The sequence below is a fragment of the Larus michahellis genome, chromosome W (genome assembly GCF_964199755.1).
Source record: "Larus michahellis chromosome W, bLarMic1.1, whole genome shotgun sequence".
In the NCBI taxonomy this organism is placed as follows: domain Eukaryota; kingdom Metazoa; phylum Chordata; class Aves; order Charadriiformes; family Laridae; genus Larus; species Larus michahellis.
In genome coordinates this window covers 26,632,931-26,650,969 of record NC_133929.1, presented here as the reverse complement: position 1 = coordinate 26,650,969, position 18,039 = coordinate 26,632,931, and the positions used below count along the sequence as shown (strand labels likewise).

The following is an 18,039-nucleotide window of genomic DNA, read 5'->3' as shown; positions in this document are numbered from 1 at the left end:
TTTATAAGCTGATAACTTGAAGCATATTTGTGAATCTGTACCCTTTTTACTCTAGGCTTTACTTGTATTTCATAACTAGTTGCGTTTGCCTTATTAAGTTTTAATGACAAGGCTAATAATCTGTGTCTCTTCTGGGTACATCTGCCTCTGGTGGAAGCAACTCCTTGCTTTCTATGCATTGCACATGTGTAGTCTCTAACCACCCAATTCAAGATCCCAGACTTCTTTCCTGCCTTCCAAACTGTGATCTCATATCCTTTGTTACCTTTTTTATTTTTCCTCTGCTGCCATGTCACTTATGATCTGTTCTGCTGCCAAACCAAAATAAACACTTGGTTTTTTAACTTTGTGTCACAAGCATGTCCTCAGCACTGTTTCAGTGTCCTGGAGCAGAAGATATAGCTTCTGCTAGCGTGGGAGATGATGACATAACTCTGAACGTATGCATACTTGAGAACTGCTGTATTGTCTGCCATTCCTCGTCCTTTAAAAAATGGATTGTATATACCATGAGTAATGTACATACTACAGTACTGATAATTCAATTTTGTTATTAATCAGATATCTTAGATCTACTGCTTGTGCTCCTTTACAGTCATCACTGAACTTTGAGAAACATTCTGAAAATTTTTCGTGGACAGAGAATCATTATGAAGCAAATTGCAGAAGACACAACTTTTCAGATGGATTTGATCCTAACATTGGGTGGCCTAATAGAGGTATAATTTAGCTTTCATAGAACATTTTAAATACATTCACATTGTTGCTTTGTAGCCCTTTGGCTATAAAAAAAGTCTGATGATAATAGCTGTCGTATGCCAAATACTGTATTCTGTAGTAGAATAGAGGTAATGGACAGACAGATCTTCTGGGAGACAATGTGATGACTACAGGTTGGTTAAAGTAGTGTGTTTCCAGGTGTATTTACCTTTTAAGAAGGTGGTCAAATTAATTCTCTAGCCAACAACATATAAATGAGCAGCCAGAAAAGGGGTTTGACTTCTTCGTGTTGGACTACTATCCTTTTTCTTTGGCACTGTTTTATGAGATTCTTCCCTGCTGCTTATATGAATGAAAATTAAGTTTACTATGCTATTACATCCCAGAGTATAGAGCTGCTTGCTTAATTCCTCTACCAATTTTGCAAAAGTAGAACATTCTTTCTAAACTGTTAGTAATTGCATTTCCTTAAAATTTAAAAATCTAAGGACACTTTGGGAGAAAAGAGAAGAATGGTTGTCGTTCACAAGGCAGAAATGGTACAGAAAATATAAACCATCATGGGGGATACCATGGCGGAGGTTCCCGCATTCGTACCAACACTTTCCAATGTGGAAAAGGCGAAGGACTGTATGAAAACAATGTATCTGATAATGAAACTGGGAAAAAGGAAGACAAGGAAGTACCCAAACAGTTTGAGGCTGAGGATTTTGTAAGTTAATTGTAATTATAATAAACAAGGTTTCATTGTTTCTGCAAGTGCCATTTTGTCCGTTACGAGCTACTTCATGAGATTTCACCAGTTACAGATCATCATATAAGGGATCACCCTTCCCATAGGTAAGAGGGTGTTAGTCATTTGTCTGCTAACTTGTTTCTCTTTATATATCCAGTTTTTATCGTTATGTTTTTATTATTGTCACTTAAGTGTTTAAGTGAAACTATAATTGAGTTCTAAGTTTATTTCATAATATCTTACCACAGTTCACTGTGGCATGTGCATGTATTAAATTCTACATGAGTATCTTACTGGAAATCCAAAGTACTAACAAAATGATCTTTCTGCCGCTAGGCATTTGAGGTCCCATGCTTCACCCTAAAATTGTAGGATGTAAGGGGAAGGGTGAGCTTCCTCTTTGAAGAACCATATATCACTGTGCTTTGCTTTCTCTGGATAGTTCATATAATGGTATTGACTGCTGCTTGAGGTGTTTTGTTGGAGAAGAGGAAACAAATGAGCGTTGATCTATTTGGGTTGCAAGGGGAAGTGTCTAGTCTGTCTCCGTTTAAAAGTCTTTGACAGCAGAGGTCATACTTCTGATATTACTGTGATTCTGTATTTCATTGGTCCTGCAATTCAAGACTTATTATTAAATTTTATTTTTAATAATGATAAATTTTCCTTTCAGCCATCTTTGAATCCTGAATATGAGAGAACACCAAACCAGAATAAGTCTTTAGCTGCAGGTGTGTGGGGTGAGTAAAATGGAAGCAAATGCCTGAAGCTGTTGGTTGTGGTTATGAATTACTTGTAAGAAAGCCAATCCTGAGAGCGGGCCTTTAACTTAACTGTAGTCTGGGTTTGTTTTCTCGTCTCCACCTGATAAATTTGGCTACTGTTTTACAGTTCTGTGGCCTTTAAGTAGTGAATTGTTCACTCTGAGAAGGTGGTAGCTTTAGACTGCACAGGTTTTAAAGTAATAAACTTACTCAAAATAAGAAAAATAAGAACCTTTCTCTTTGAGGAAATAAATTTAATTAAATATAAAAGCTACAACTTAAACTGTTCTTAATACTGAGGTCTGAAACTTGTTGTTCATTTTAAATGGTACTTTAATTTGCTGATTCTTTTTCTCATCCTTCCCCACTATATTTTGCATTCTTAGGTAACACTAGATGTCGGCCAGCCCCTGAATATAAATATCTAATCGCTAAGAACTTTTGCAGGAGCCTAAACAATTGGACTGCTTTCTGGTTTTGTGTATTTAGCAGCTTTCATGTGAAAGTCAGGAAATATAGTTATCTTTCTATAAAAGAGTAACAATAGCTAAATTTTTTCCTAAATTGTGGAAAATTATATAGCAACTTGAGTGTTTTACAACATTTGCAGCACTCTAGCTGTGGCCGCTGCCTGACATGGCTCAATTTGATCTGAAGGAGGACAAGTTTTTGAGGTTTTCTAGGTATCACTCTTCATAAGCAAAGGAAGGAACAGTTCTACTAGCTACGTAGATCTGTAAGCTACAGTGCAGCTGCTTGTTACAGCTTACAGCTTGGTGTCTTCCTTTATTACAGCTCTGCTATTGCAAGCCTTGTTTTGTAATTGAAAAACTGAAATTAAGGCTATTCTTATTCCCTGTTAAAGGAAACTTAATATTCAGGGCAAGAGGAATGTTACCATCCCCTTTTAATGAATGTTAAAAATGTATAAAAATGTGTATATAGGATGGGAGCATGTGAGTATTATGAAAAGTCTTTTCATAAAGTTTCATGAGAGCTAAGTATGCAGTTATCACAAATATTTTGTAACATCTATCTGCTAAACAAAGCTAAAATCACTTATGCTTTTAAGATAGTGGTGTTTGGTTGTTTGTTTTTTTTTTTTTGTTTTGTTTGTTTTTTTTTAAATGTAGGATATGGTGACTCTGCCTGTGCAGTAGAAATGCTTGCAGAGAGAGGAGCTAACCTTGGAAAAGGTTGTTAACGCAGCATTGGAATGCATGTGCAAAAAAAAAGAATTAAAATGTTTTTTACACTTTTTGAAAAGTTTAGAATGTTTTTAATAGGTGTTCTTTCAAATTGTTAAATGTCAGTTACTTAGTGAGTATGACAGCTGACTTTATGTATCTAATTAGTGCTCTCTTGAACCTGGAAATGGTGTAAGCTTCAGATGTTCTATTATGTCCATCTGAGCCATAGTGATAGAGAAACCTGTCATTACCAGGGTCTACAGTAGTATGCATCTCTTCTCTCATGTTTAGAGAGCGTCAGTTTGGATCATTTGGCTCTAAAATGAGTTGTTAATAAATATATGAGTAATTATTCTTTAGTAACCTTAAAGGGAAATATGAAAACCATAATTTCTTTTGAAGATTAAGTAACTATTAACAACTAATAGTATTTGGATTTTAGATTTGCAAACAAGAACTGTGTAGCTAGCTGCTTTGACTGAAGGATATCTTTATTTTCCGAAAGTAAAATTCCTGCATTGCCAAGTGCCTTTTATAAAAGGTGGTTGTAGAAAATGGAACAGAACTTGTGTTTACCCAGGTTTGTACAGTGTGTTATTTGTGGAACTAATACTGGACCAAGTTCCTGATTTATGCCTATTTGCTCTGGACCATATGGCTATCCAGTACCCTATGAACTAGGAACTTAAGAATGTATATACATGCACGCGCGCACACACACACACACTTCCTCCCTCCGCTTCTCCCCAGAGTACCCTTTAAATCCTAAATCTAGATCTCCCAGAATTCCAAGAATGCTGGTCATTAAAAAGGGCAGTGCAACAGAACTGCAAATATCTGTATTCCCTGTCGTAGGAAGTCTTCATTCACAGTCAGTAAAGGATGGAACTGGCACAAGTGTTTATAAAGGATTAGTCCCTAAACCTGCTACTCCACCTGCAAAGGTAAGTCTTGAATACTGGTGGCATGAATAACATGCTGAAAAAAATCATGCTCTAATTCTGAATGTGCTTATTTTACCACTGAGAGTACTGTTCCTAGAGTATTATGCTTTCAAATCTTGCTAAGTGCAGAACACCCCAAAAATAAACAGAAACACTTTTTCTCATTTTTCTTTTTAAACTATAGTATAATTGGATCTCTCTTTGTTTCTCATTTACCTTTTTTGAGAAGTGCAAGAGCTGTCCAAGGGAGAGTGAAAAGGATGTTTTTAACTTAAAAACATATATAAAGAAGGCATTGCTGTTCTGTAACAGAAAAATAGATACCTAGTGGAGAGCTATAGTTGGCATAAAAGTACCTCCATAATTATCCCAATTATTGATATAGATGTACTTAGTGTCATTCTGGTCCCTCTCCATATGCAACTTTCCATGTTCATCTTTTGATTTTATTTCATGAATTTTTCTGTGCTCCTAAGAGCATCTGATGGAGCTGTTCTTAAATCTCTTAACATGCTACATTAAAAACACTACTTTCAGCTGTTGAAGACTCATATTTTGATTCTTAATACCTCAAATATGAGGGTCTTAATTGTTTGTAAATTTAACTCTATATAAAAAGTGTTAACAGTATTTGTGAGAGAAGATGCTCATAAACAGTCTCTTCTCCACAATAAAACAGGTATTTTCTCTAAATTATGGTTGTAGCTATGATTTGCTTTTGCTTAATCATTTTTCTAAATATTCCTGAAAATAATCCTATTGTAGTTAATGACTCTCTTTAAATTTTTGTTTAGCCCACACAGTGGAAAAGCCAAGCAAAAAAAAATCAACTTGGAAATCCGTTTTCTCATGAATCTGCATATGGTATTGGCAATTTCAGTCCTTTCAAATCAACTGCCAAGGCATTTACTGTATCGCAGAATTCAGTGAAAGAGGTAAAGCAATGTCTGTAGTTTTTGTCATATCTATCAAACTTTAAATTTGGTTGGATAGCTGTATCAGTAAGTTTTATGCAGAACTGTATTTAATAAGTTTATTTTTGTGGAAGTTAGTGTGGGAGAGAGAAAATACGGAAGGTACATCACTGGCCTTTAAGTACTGCAATATTTGATTTGTAAGATTGATTTGGAGTAAAAATGGTGCATTAGGAAGTATAACCTGGTAGGTTTAAACTTCAGAACTGCTAATAGTGTGATACACTTCAGAAGGTACACTGTTTCTTAACAGGGGTCCATAAACCTTCACCTCTGGGGTTACATGTAAGAGCTATATGTACTGAAATACAAATATCTTCCCTCTGCTTTTTACTGTGGATATACATGAAACCTGAAACTGCAGGTGCCTGTGAGTCTTTGTCTTTCACTTAAAGTTTTCTAAATGAATAAACTTCTAATATTCTTTTTTTTTTTTTTCCTGACACCCCCCCATTAGTGTAATTGGTCAAATTCATCATCCCCTATTGACAGAGTTGGTCAGCCTCGTTTAACAAAATTGACAAGAATGCGGACTGATAGGAAGAGTGAATTTTTGAAAGCATTGAAACAAGACAGAGTGGAAGAAGAACATGAAGATGAGAATCATGCTGGGCAAGAGAAGGTAGTTTTGTTCATACCTATTGTAGATCCAGCAGTAACGGTTGTCAGACTGAACATAAACTACTCTTTATTTGGCTGTAAACAGCTGTTAAGTTATCGTATTGATCTCTAAATGAAGGAAAGTAATTACCTTTTGATGAATTTTGAAATTTGCTCCAAGTACTACTTTCTCCAGTGCTTTTTAGTAGTTTCTTTTTTTCTTTCTGTAGTATCTGTTTGTAATCGTTAGAGACAGATGTGCCTGAGTTATTAGCAACAATAAAAAGAATAAGCTTAGTACACTAACCTAATCCTTGTGGAGGGCAGTGTTTCACACCTTGGCTGTTAGTTATCCTACAAAACAATTAATAGAAAAACTAGGTTCTGCTTCTCAAACCTTTCTATTTCGAGTGTTTAGATAGCCAGAATAGAATCTCTGTTCTTGGTCTATTCATAGGGGCAGTAGTTTGATTTATGCATATATAAAGAACCTGTTTTTACTTCCTAATTGAGAACTTGGAGGCCTGTACTGTGTATAATATTATGTGTCAGTCTCCTTTCCATCCGGATCAGTTTATGCAGTGCTTAGCTGGCACTTGAGAATATTTTTGTCAGTGCTACAAGCCACCAACAAGCCATAAGCATAGTTATCGTACGTAGTCCAAGTGAAGATAAGTCATGTATTACTCAGGATGAGGTGATTAAAAGCCTATGTTTGGTGTAAATGAGTGGTTTAAAGTGTTAACCAAAAAAAAAAGGCACAAATTACAAATCAGCCGGACAAATAAAATGTGAGAGTGGGATCGAGGAAGGGTTATTCAGATTCAGACATGAAAAAAGAAACAGTGACAGTGTGCATTGCTCATAAAAGTAAGATGGATTTTTCTGACCCTGTTCTTATTTCAGGCAAAATAAAATTTGCTGTAATGGGACTGTACAACTTAGCTGTATGTATCACTTAGGAAAGGTCTGCATCTTTCCGTTAGGCGTTTTATGGCCGAGATGGGTGTTGGGGGGGGGGGGGGTAATGTTGTTCATGTGTATATAAGAATATAATATATAAGATGTGGAGGGGGTGTTGCCCTCTATGTCAATGAACAGCTGGAATGCCTGGAGCTCCACTGGGGATGGATGAAGACACAACAGAGAACTTTATGGGTCAAGATTAAAGGGAACACAGGGGCAGATGACATTACAGTAGGGGTCTGCTACAGGCCACCTGACCAGGACGACGGAGTGGATGAAGCCCTCCATAGACAGGATAGGAACAGCATCGTGTTCACAAACCCTGGTCCTCATGGGGGACTTCAACCACCCCGATATCTGTTGGAAGGACAACACAGCAGGGCACAAGAAATCCAGGAAGTTCTTGGAATGCGTCAGCAGGTTGAGGGAGGTGATTCTACCCCTCTACTCTGCTCTGGTGAGACCCCACCTGGAGTACTGCGTCCAGCTTTGGAGTCCTCAGCACAGGAAGGACATGGAGCTGTTGAAATGGGTCCAGTGGAGGGCCACAAAGATGATCAGAGGGCTGGAGCACCTATGCTATGAGGACAGGCTGAGAGAGTTGGGGTTGTTCAGCCTGGAGAAGAGAAGGCTCTGGGGAGACCTTATAGCAGCCTTCCAGTACCTAAAGGGGGCCTACAGGAGAGATGGGGAGGGACTCTTTATCAGGGAGTGTAGCGATAGGACGAGGGGTAATGGCATCAAACTGAAAGAGGGTAGATTTAGATTGGATATTAGGAAGAAATTCTTTATTGTGAGGGTGGTGAGGCACTGGAACAGGTTGCCCAGGGAAGTTGTGGATGCCCCTTCCCTGGAGGTGTTCAAGGCCAGGCTGGATGGGGCTTTGAGCCAACCTGGTCTAGTGGGAGGTGTCCCTGCCCCATGGCAGGGGGGTTGGAACTAGATGGTCTTTAAGGTCCCTTCCAACCCAAACCATTCTGTGATTCTAAGAAATACACAAAGTTTTGATTTAAGGTTAAAAAGATCTTGGGAAACACTGTCTTGAGCTTCAGAATTCTGAACATGAATTTGGTGGAAATTTCTGTTCCTGAAGTTGTCTTTAGTTCTTAATGTCTTCATGATACTTATGTCAGATGCACTTTGTTGTCCTGGATTTTTCAGAAGCAGTGTGTTTGGGGGGGAGAGGGGAGGTTTTTAGTAGTGAAAATTGTAATGTCCTTGGACAGGTGTATGTAACGTAGCCTGGAGTATTTGTTGGTATGTGCATGTGTTGTCTTCCCTGCCGTTGCTGTTTCACTAACAGATGTGAAAAGTTGTTAAACAAATCATGTAATTAATAGTTGTCCTACTTCCAACATTCATTTTAATGATCATTAGTAGAAGACATGGCATGCAACTGAGTGGATAGGGAGATAACTGTGCAACAGACTTCTATAACGTGATCCTGTTGATGGAATTTTAAGACCTGAAGTAACAGATTTTACCTCTGAAATAAGGCAATTCATGATCAGCATCTGAATCATGCTTGGAAGAAGCTCTTTTGCCCTAATATTAAAATTGTTCAATATTTTTATGAATTTTCTTTGATAATATGAGGTGCATTCTTCAGGTGTATGATTTAACAGGTGGATATATGTTTACTGGGGTACTTGTGCTTAAGAAATTCTTGCTGAGCATCCTAAAATTTCTTGAGGCAGACAACACTGAGTGGGAGGGGAATGATGATGGATGGTCTTGATCGTGATTTTGTATAAGTGCAGAACCGGCTGATTGAGTGATTACTTCCTGCTATGGATAACACTGTTATATGCCGAATTTAAGGATTTTTGTTGTCAAAAGGGTGTTAAATAGATAATGTTAATACTTTCCTCTTTGTTTTTATTGTTGGTAAGACTTATGAGGCTATTTGGCTCGTTACTAAATAAGAATTACAAGTTGCTGAATGAGTAGAATTAAAAGACATTTTAGAATTGGTGAGACTCATAGAATTGGTGAGACACTGGAACAGGTTGCCCAGAGAGGTGGTGGAGGCCCCATCCCTGGAGACATTCCAGGCCAGGCTTGCTGAGGCTCTGAGCAATCTGATCTAGTTGAAGCTTACTGCAGGGGGGTTGGACTAGTTGACCTTTAAAGGTCCCTTCCAATCCAACACATTCTATGAAAAGAAACATCTCTGGTTTATAGGATTAAAGAGCTTTTAATATTTGAGTGAACCTGAACAGTCTGCTTTCTAAATAAACTTTCTTCCTAGTTCTTATTTCATGGCTAGTAAGTTACAGTTGCTGTAACAACAGCCTGAGAAGCTGTGTGCATGTGTGTAGGGGAAGCTGTTGTCTGAATTCAAAGAGCACTATCCAATCTTTCTGAACTTGTGGCAGATGAATTTGCTGGTTGAGGTAAGTTGGCTGTGACCTGCCCCTTAAACTAAGTAAACTTTTGAGAACTCTTTTGCTTTCAAACTTCTGACACGCGTGGCTCTGATGTTTAATTAGGAACCTTGTTTGTAAGTTCAACAGAACTCATTTAAGCTGCCTTTCATACTTATAGAAATAATAAGTTTGAATTTTAAGATATGTTTGAAACTTTGTAGAAAAAATTTCTGTAGTATCTAGATATTGTAAACTCTAGAAATATGAACAGAATTACCCCCGAAGTAGTATAGAGCGTCTCTATTTAAAATAAATTTAAATTGAACAGAATCACTGAATTGCAGACATTTACTTGTGAATGGAATTTACTTTTAAACTTTGTAATATATAATTATTTTTAACAGGATGATGAGTCCTTTAACTTGCACAACAGCAACAGTCCTAATCACGATAGAGATATAAACCGAAACTTTGAAAATGAAATTCCACAAGAGAATGGCAATGCTCCAATTGCATCTCAACAGATCATTCGATCTTCAACTTTCCCTCGGGCAGATGTCCTTTCAAGCTCACTTGAGGCAGAGCATAGGTATGTACTTTATTATAATATAAAGAGTGTTCCTTCATGGTAAGTGAGCATGTCTTTAAATTCTTATTAGTTCAGAAGTCAGAATCTGAAAACTGAGAACACATACAATGTTTAATGAGTGCTGTCAAAGATTAACTTTTAGACATATACTAATTTAACATGGAATATACTTTGTTTCTATTAGACTTGTGTACTGATATCTTAAACTTGCTTTACTAAAAACTTGATGTTATTTCATTATAAAGAGATAAAGCAAACTACGTAGTGACTTCATCCCTCTGATTTTGGTCTGCACTTCTAGGAAAAACAATGCATGCAATTGCTATTTGTATTAATACTACTTTAAATGCTGCATCTTATGTAAAACTCCAGTGAGTTTTTTCTCGTTGTTAAAGAAATTAATTATTTCTGTAGCTGACTATTTGACACTGTCAGAGATATCACGAGACAACGCACTGGAAAGGGAGAAAATAACTTCAAAAAAGGATTGAAACAATTCTAGTATCTCATAATAATAACTGCAGTAGCAACTGGTAGAGATTGAGAATTATACTACTGGGAAATCACTCTGGAGGTGAGCTTGTCATGAGCTCTGTTAAATTCTTACCGTTTCTGGTAACGAGAGAAATGTAGCGATAGATTAGATAGATTTTTATTTTTTTTTCTTTTAGTGATAGATTCTAAGTATACATTGGACTAAAGAACTCTTCCTTTTGTAGTACCTGCAGAGGAAACTTTCATGACCTCTTATCTGTCATGAGTATGAAAAGTGAAACGCACTCTGTTCTGTTCCTTTTTTTTTTTTCTACCATTAGCTATGGAAACAAATCTTTGACCACTAGAGGCTGCTAATTAATATTTTTTAATAGAAGATAAGAGTTAAATCTAACTCTCATTTGTCAATTCAAACTACTTTGGCCTTCATAGGGTTTCTGGGCAAGCATCTTTTCTTTTGGTATCCCAGAGATGCTGTGTCTCTCTACTCTACCAGCCCTTTGTCTGAGACCTCTGCATGTGTGTAGACCAGATGTTATGGTAAGCCTTTTTGTGGTAAACTGGACTTGAAGTGACCAGCTTAACTCGCAGGATACTTGTGCGTACCTAATAACTGTATAGGTACATCTTGTATTAAATATATCTTGGGCTTTCTTTCTGCTGGGGGAGTTTACAACATGCAGTAATTATGTACTCATCCTGTTGGTGTCAAGTTTGCTAATGTGAAGCTTAATTATTTTATTTTTTTTACATAGTTTTAACCATTCTAGAAGCCTAATGTTGCTTTAAATGGACAGAAGTCCTGCTAGCTTTAGATGATATTGCTTAAAAAATTAATTAGTTATTGCCCTAAATTTTATTTACATTAACTATATAACTAGTTACTTTACCATATAACAGCTTACCTTGCTTGCAGTAAAATTTTCTGACTTGAATTACTGTAGCTAAATATATAACTATCATTGACCTGCTTTTGGCATTGCATAATGGTGAATCTTTATGTGTATACAAATGCACACATTCTCTTAAAAGAAGCTTTGGATGATATATTATTTCTGCTGCTTTTTGAGGATTTTGCTGCTCCTGGCAGTCACATTGTCCAGTTTGTTCAAACACTACAGAGGCTGTAATTTCCATTTCTGTTTAAAAAAGTTAATGGGACAATAACAATCTCAGTAGTGCTGGTCTCTGTATTGTCCCCCCCAATTCCAGGCTTTTATTATGGTTTTAACAACAGTCATTGGTGTCATTGGTCACCTGTAGTGACACATCCTGTGCATGCTCATTGTATTGGGACCTAGAATTTTTTTGTAGGGAGGGTTATGTTAAAGGGCATTTCTTGTTGACATCTGGCTAAATGGTTGCATCCAGAGGGTAGTGGTCAATGGCTCGATGTCCAGATGGACAGGGGTGACAAGTGGTGTCCCTCAGGGATCTGTACTGGGACCGGTGCTGTTCAATATCTTCATCAATGATATAGACAGGGGGATCAAGTGCACCCTCAGCAAGTTTGCAGATGACACCAAGATGAGTGGTGCGGTCAACATGCCAGAGGGATGGGATGTCGTCCAGAGAGACCTGGATGAGCTAGAGAGGTGGGCCTGTGCAAACCTCATGAAGTTCAACAAGGCCAAGTGCAAGGTCCTGCATTTGAGTCTGGACAATCCTCATTATCAATACAGACTGGGGGATGATGTGATAGAGAGCAGCCCTGAGGAGAGGGACTTGGGGGTGTTGGTGGATGAGAAGCTCAACATGAGCCAGCAATGTGCCCTCGCAGCCCAGAAAGCCAACCACATATCCTGGGCTGCATCAAAAGAACCGTGGCCAGCAGATTGAGAGAGGTGATTCTCCCCCTCTACTCTGCTCTGGTGAGACCGCCCCCTGGAGTACTGCATGCAGCTCTGGAGTCCCCAACATAAGAAGGACATGGACCTGTTCGAACTGGTCCAGAGGAGGGCCACAAAGATGATCAGAGGGCTGGAGCACCTCTGCTATGAGGACAGGCTGAGAGAGTTGGGGTTGTTCAGCCTGGAGGAGAGAAGGCTCCGGGGAGACCTTATAGCAGCCTTCCAGTACCTAAAGGGGGTCTCCAAGAAAGCTGGAGAGGGTCTTTTTACAAGGGCATGTAGCGATAGGACGAGGGGCAGTGGTTTTAAACTAGAGCAGGGTAGGTTTAGATTAGACATTAGGAAGAAGTTCTTTACCATGAGGGTGGTGAGGCACTGGAAGAGGTTGCCCAGAGAGGTGGTGGAGGCCCCATCCCTGGAAGTGTTCAAGGCCAGGCTTGCTGAGGCTCTGAGCAATATGATCTAGTTAAAGTTGTCCCTGCTTACTGCAGGGGGGTTGGACTAGATGACCTTTAAAGGTCCCTTCCAACCCAACACATTCTATGATTCCTGGCATGTGACATCAACTGTGAGTTCATCTAACTTCCCTGTTTTAATATATTCACTGTTCTTCAGCTCTAAGTGTCAGTTTTTTGCGTCAGTTCTGGCATATACTTTAGAAACCTCTTTATTTTTTGTGAAATAGCTTTAACCTCCTTTAACGTTTAAGGTCAACAGGTGTGTGGTTTGTGTGAAGAAGGTGCTAATCCTTTTGGCAAAAACTTTGCAGCAAGAGACCTTGCTATTAAATGTCACAGTGTCTTCACCCTCAGATAACCTGTGTTTTCACAGCATCTTCACACCTAAAAACACTTTCTTCCTGCTCAGATACTGCTGTTCCAGTTTTGGCACCAGCTAAAACACTTTTATTATTGCATCTTTGGACATCTCAAGCTTAGTCACGAGAGCAATCTGTCTCCGTTTCTTTTCCTCTCCTCATCCCAAAACTTGCTCCTAGTTGTAGTCTGTCTGTGCTTGAAAAAAGAAACTATATGAGCCCATTGCTTCCTGAATCGTGCTTCTGTCACTCAGGATCAATGCAGCTTCTCCCATGTGCGTTGTCTCTATCTCCAAACTTGGTGCAGAAGGGTCTAGAAGTTTACTGTGGGTCTGAGGTGAGGAGCAATCTCTGATGTTGGTTCCCATGGAAGGACATCACCAGCATTCCTACATTGCTGCTCCACCAGAGCAGTTATGCAAAGGAGATATATTCTTACTTTTCCACCTGACAGAGATTTCTTGTCTTAAAATGAAGGTACAGTTACTTAGACTCTGCTTTCTTCCTGCTTTTGAACTTCAGGAATATGATGAATATCATAGTGTAGCCAGGGTTGCTTGATTGTACAACAGTCATTTGCCTTTGATAACTTTTTACACAAATATATTGACGATGGAGGTTGCAGCTTAATGGGCTGTAAAGTTCATAGTCCCAACACTAGATGTGCTTTTAAGAGAAATCCTATGCATCAACAGCTGAACTTGCATATAATCCAAATTCTTTTCTCTTTTGCTTTCTTTATTGCTGCAGCCCTGGAGAACAGCTGTCCAATTGAAACAGAATATGAAAAACTGTCGGCTTTTTTTTAGGCTGGTAATAAAGATCCTGAAGTGAGATAATATGATGAAATTGGGCTTTTGTGTCCTTACGTTCACTAGATTGGCAGAGGGAGTAGGGTCTATTTTGTATGTGAAACCTGATGGCAGAAAATGTAATACTTGGTATGTGCAAGTCATGGTGTGGATATATGCTTGCAATTAAGAATGTGTTATATAAAGTATTACTGTTTAATTTTTGCAACCTTTGGAATTAAACATGTAGTGGTAAAGCAGGGTCACCTGTGAAGGACCTGAGAACTTCTCAACTTCTGTGCTTTATATATCTTTTGTAAGGCTTTTAACCTACTTTTATGTAAGAGTTTGTTTAAAAAAAGTTTGGACTGTTTATTACAGATCTTTACACATATACTTGAAATGTCTGTGTGTAGCAAATTCCTTAATGTTGTTCTTTTTATTTTAAAGGTTGTTAAAGGAGATGGGCTGGCAGGAAGACAGTGAAAATGATGAAACATGTGCTCCACTAACAGAGGATGAGATGAGGGAATTCCAAGTCATTAGTGAACAGGTAATGATAAGTTAATGTTCCATTATGAACTTGTAGGCTGTAGAGAGCTGGGAGTCAGTCTCTTTTCCCAAGTAACAAGCGATAGGACAAGAGGAAATGGCCTCAAGTTGTGCCAGTGGAGGTTTAGATTGGATATTAGGAAAAAGTTTTACACGGAAAGGGTTGCCAAGCATTGGAACAGGTTGCCCAGGGAAGTGGTGGAATCATCGTCCCTGGAGGTATTTAAAAGATGGGTAGACATAGTGCTTAGAGATATAGTTTAGTGATGGTTTTTGTCAGAGTTAGGTTGATGGCTGGACTCTATCTGAAAGGTCCTTCCAACCTAGAAAACTCTATGATTCTATGAGTAGTTTCAGCATCGCTGGTAGTAGAATTGCATAGGCTTTCCAGCTCCTCAGCCTGAAGAAAGGGAGTTTTCTTTCAAGGGTTTTATGCAGCTTCCTTGGCTTTCCAAAAATCTGAATTTTCTCTGTTGGAAATTGAGGGGCACTTAATTCACTAGTAACAAAGTCTGCAAAGGCAATCTAGATTTGAATATTAATTTTTTCTTTCTTAATTAGGAATGTTTTATATACCTGATAGGGGTCAGTGAGGGGAGGGGGCTGGAAGGGAGAATCTTGCATAATGTTAAATATGAACATCTGATATTTCTCTAAGTCTAGCCATGCAGGTGCTAATTAGAGTAGTTGGAATATTAAACTCTTAAATGCTTGGCTTATTGCCCAGCTTCTGCACTATGTCTGTAAATGCAGTAATTCCTTTCTTGTAGAATAAGTTGTTTCCTTCTCTCCACTGTCTTTGACTTTCCAACTGCATCAGGTAGACAGATTGAGATACCCATTCCTCCCTGGTGCTTCTCTTCCTGGGCCCTTTCTTCACTGCAGACCCTGCCCTCCTTAGCACAGGCGTTTGCAGCAGACTGGAAAAAGGGACTGCATCACAGGAGAGACCATGTGGGAGGGATCACTGGGGCAAAATGTCTGAAGAAGTGAGCGAGAAGAGGGTAAGCTCTTGTTCACTGTAGGAGCTTAGTTTAGCACAGTTGGAGGCTCTTGGATGCAGGTGGCTGGCCCAAAAGTGAAGGCTCTCAGGTGAATTTTCCTTTGTTTGTATATATAAAAGGTTATGCAGTGAATCTAATGTAGCCCATAGATCATGTAGAGAATGCTGAAATACAACAGATTGTTGTTTAGCTTTTTCTTTCTCTGAATACATCTTGTTTTCTCATTTCAGTTACAAAAAAATGGCCTTCAGAAAAATGGCATTTTGAAAAATGGCCTCATCTGTGATTTTAAATTTAGCCCCTGGAAAACCAGCACTTTCAAACCTACTCTGGAGAATGAGGATTCTGAGACGAGCAGCAGTGATACATCAGATGATGATGATGTGTGAAGATTTCTGTAATATCTGTAGAAGCTTGTTTTGATCTCATGAAAATTTGGGGATATATTGTCTAAAAAAAATATTTCTAATTTATGTAGTAACTTACCCCATTAGAGGAAGAATGATGGGACTTCTCTCTGAAGAAAGCAAGGAATGTTGTGTTAAACATTACTATAATTTCTTAGCAAACAAATGTTATAGAATGAGGACTTGGTTTGACCCAGCATTGACTTTCTTCAGCACTGCAGCATTTCTGGCTAGCAATGTGACAATGTAACAAATCAAACTTTCTCATTTAATAATAAAACCAAAAAGAATTGTGTAAAATCTTGCAAAGCTTCTGTCTTAATATGTCTAAGTCTATTGGGGGGGGGGAAAAAAGGCAGCTTGACACAGTGTTTTGCTTGCCAAGTAATTTCTTACAATGGAAATCCTTGAGTCCACTTTGTTTGCAAAAAGGGCAATGTAGCATGTTGGCTAAAATAAGCAAAGTGCACTAAAACTTTTCCTTAATTCAGCTGCTTTTTCCACACGTAACTGTTCTTTAGCCATTTGTAGCGTAGTCATTGTTATTAACGGCAAAAAAACCCTGATGTTTCAGTTCCAAATTTCTAGAACTAACCTTTAAATTGAAAGCCTTATGTGGGATATTGCAAGACCTAGTATTCTCACAGTGAACACACTTCTTGTGGGGGAAAATAAGCACTTTGATTTTACTATTCACATGCAGAAAAAAAAATAATTACACTAACTGGATTTGCCCACTACATGGAAAATAAATTGATTTACAGAGTATTGTCTCAGTGCATAGCATCAAGGGTATTGTTTTAAAAATCTAGTAAGTTTTATTTGCATTTATATTAAATGTACTCTGGCAGCAGTGACTGCATTTCAGAATGAGTTAAAAATATTTTTATCACCAGATCTTGCTTTTGTAGCAGCAGAAGTATATCTATGCAATAAGCACCTCTTTTGCTTACTCTGTGTCAAACTCTTTCTTTATAATCACACATTTAAAAACTAATGCTATATTATTTATAGTTTTATTTGGTTCATTATAGTTCTTTAAATATTTTCCACAGGATTGTACAAACTATGTAGCATTAATTCATAAGTACAACTGCTTTTGGTGATGTCACGTACACTTATAACATAGCTTATTACATAGACGTTCCTCCTTCAAAATATTTTTGAATTGCACTACTACTTATAGTAAGTAATTTGCAATTTAAAACTCTAAAGCAAAAATATTTATAAAGCTGAGACTTTGTCCATGTTTAACTTCTTTAGGAAAAGACATTTTTATACAGTGGCATCTAACAATCTTGGGCCAAAGGTGGTGTGTGTGGTTTTTTGGTTGTGTGTGGGGTGGTTGTTTGGTTGGTTGGTTTAGAGGAGGGAGGTTGGTGTTTGGGTTGTTTTTTTTTAAACAGTTTTCTATTCAAGAGGTCAGACTTTTTTTCTTGGAACAGGTATGCAAGTGTTGGTGTAGTTAATTTTGGCACAATGTATTGAAATATGCTGTTTTCTTGTCTAAATTTAAGAGGCTAAAAATGTTTCTTTTCTAAAGAGAAAATTGCTGTATTGGTAATTGAAGTATTTCCTGCTTGTATACCTTACCTTTCTCTTTCCCCTCTCCTGCAGTTTTTGGTTTTTTTATGAAATTTGACACCTTGGTGTAGTTTATTCTCTTTTGGGTTGTCACATCCCATCAACAGGATCTTCTGCCTGTTGTAGTTACTTGCTGGTATTCAAATACACTACTACTACGTGAAAACTTCTTTTGCCTTGGTGTTTCTCAAAGTGGGACATAGTTGTTTGGTTTTTTTCATCTGTCTTCAATTTAGTGACAAGTATCACCTCTGTAACTAACCCTTTGGGAAGATACTATAGTTATAGAAAAATTGTGTTATACTAAGTGTATAGACTTGGGAAATTTACAGGTTGTAATTGAGAAAACTTTCTTTAGAGAAAATAGAAATAATAGTTATACTTGGATTTCTGTTTCTCTAGTTTACATCCTGAAACTGGTAACAGAAACACAGGTCACAATGAGTTGTGAGCAAAGGAAGTAACGGGTAGTAACAGTAGTGCTTTTGCTTCATGGAACGAAACACCTTTACAGCCTTTGTAACTTGTTTTCTGTGTGTGACTTCTTGTGGCTCGTTCCCTTGTATCTTCTGTTGTCCATTCTGACTCCATACACACAGCATAATTACTCTGTATTCATACTACACTGTATGTTTCTAAAGTCTATTGTGTTTGATACGGTGGTTTGATGACGTGCAGATACATAAC

At 38.0% G+C, this 18,039-nt stretch overlaps 1 protein-coding gene across 15 annotated transcripts in view; it reads left to right on the top strand.

Moving 5' to 3' along the window:
• LOC141735682 (vasculin-like) overlaps positions 1-16,068 on the top strand; it is a 40,873-nt gene extending 24,805 nt beyond the window's left edge. For 11 of the 15 annotated variants that reach the window (XM_074568752.1, XM_074568748.1, XM_074568750.1 and 8 more), the window contains 9 exons: positions 596-719; positions 1,209-1,432; positions 2,130-2,196; positions 4,266-4,354; positions 5,149-5,289; positions 5,786-5,950; positions 9,668-9,852; positions 14,256-14,358; positions 15,592-16,068. In XM_074568752.1, the coding sequence (XP_074424853.1) occupies positions 596-719; positions 1,209-1,432; positions 2,130-2,196; positions 4,266-4,354; positions 5,149-5,289; positions 5,786-5,950; positions 9,668-9,852; positions 14,256-14,358; positions 15,592-15,750 (1,257 nt within the window). In that variant the 3' untranslated portion in view covers positions 15,751-16,068. Of the gene's footprint in view, positions 1-595; positions 720-1,208; positions 1,433-2,129; positions 2,197-4,185; positions 4,355-5,148; positions 5,290-5,785; positions 5,951-9,667; positions 9,853-14,255; positions 14,359-15,591 lie in introns of all 15 variants that reach the window. The other 4 variants (XM_074568757.1, XM_074568756.1, XM_074568758.1 and 1 more) reach the window with 2 other exon arrangements.
• Positions 16,069-18,039: the final 1,971 nt, after the last annotated feature.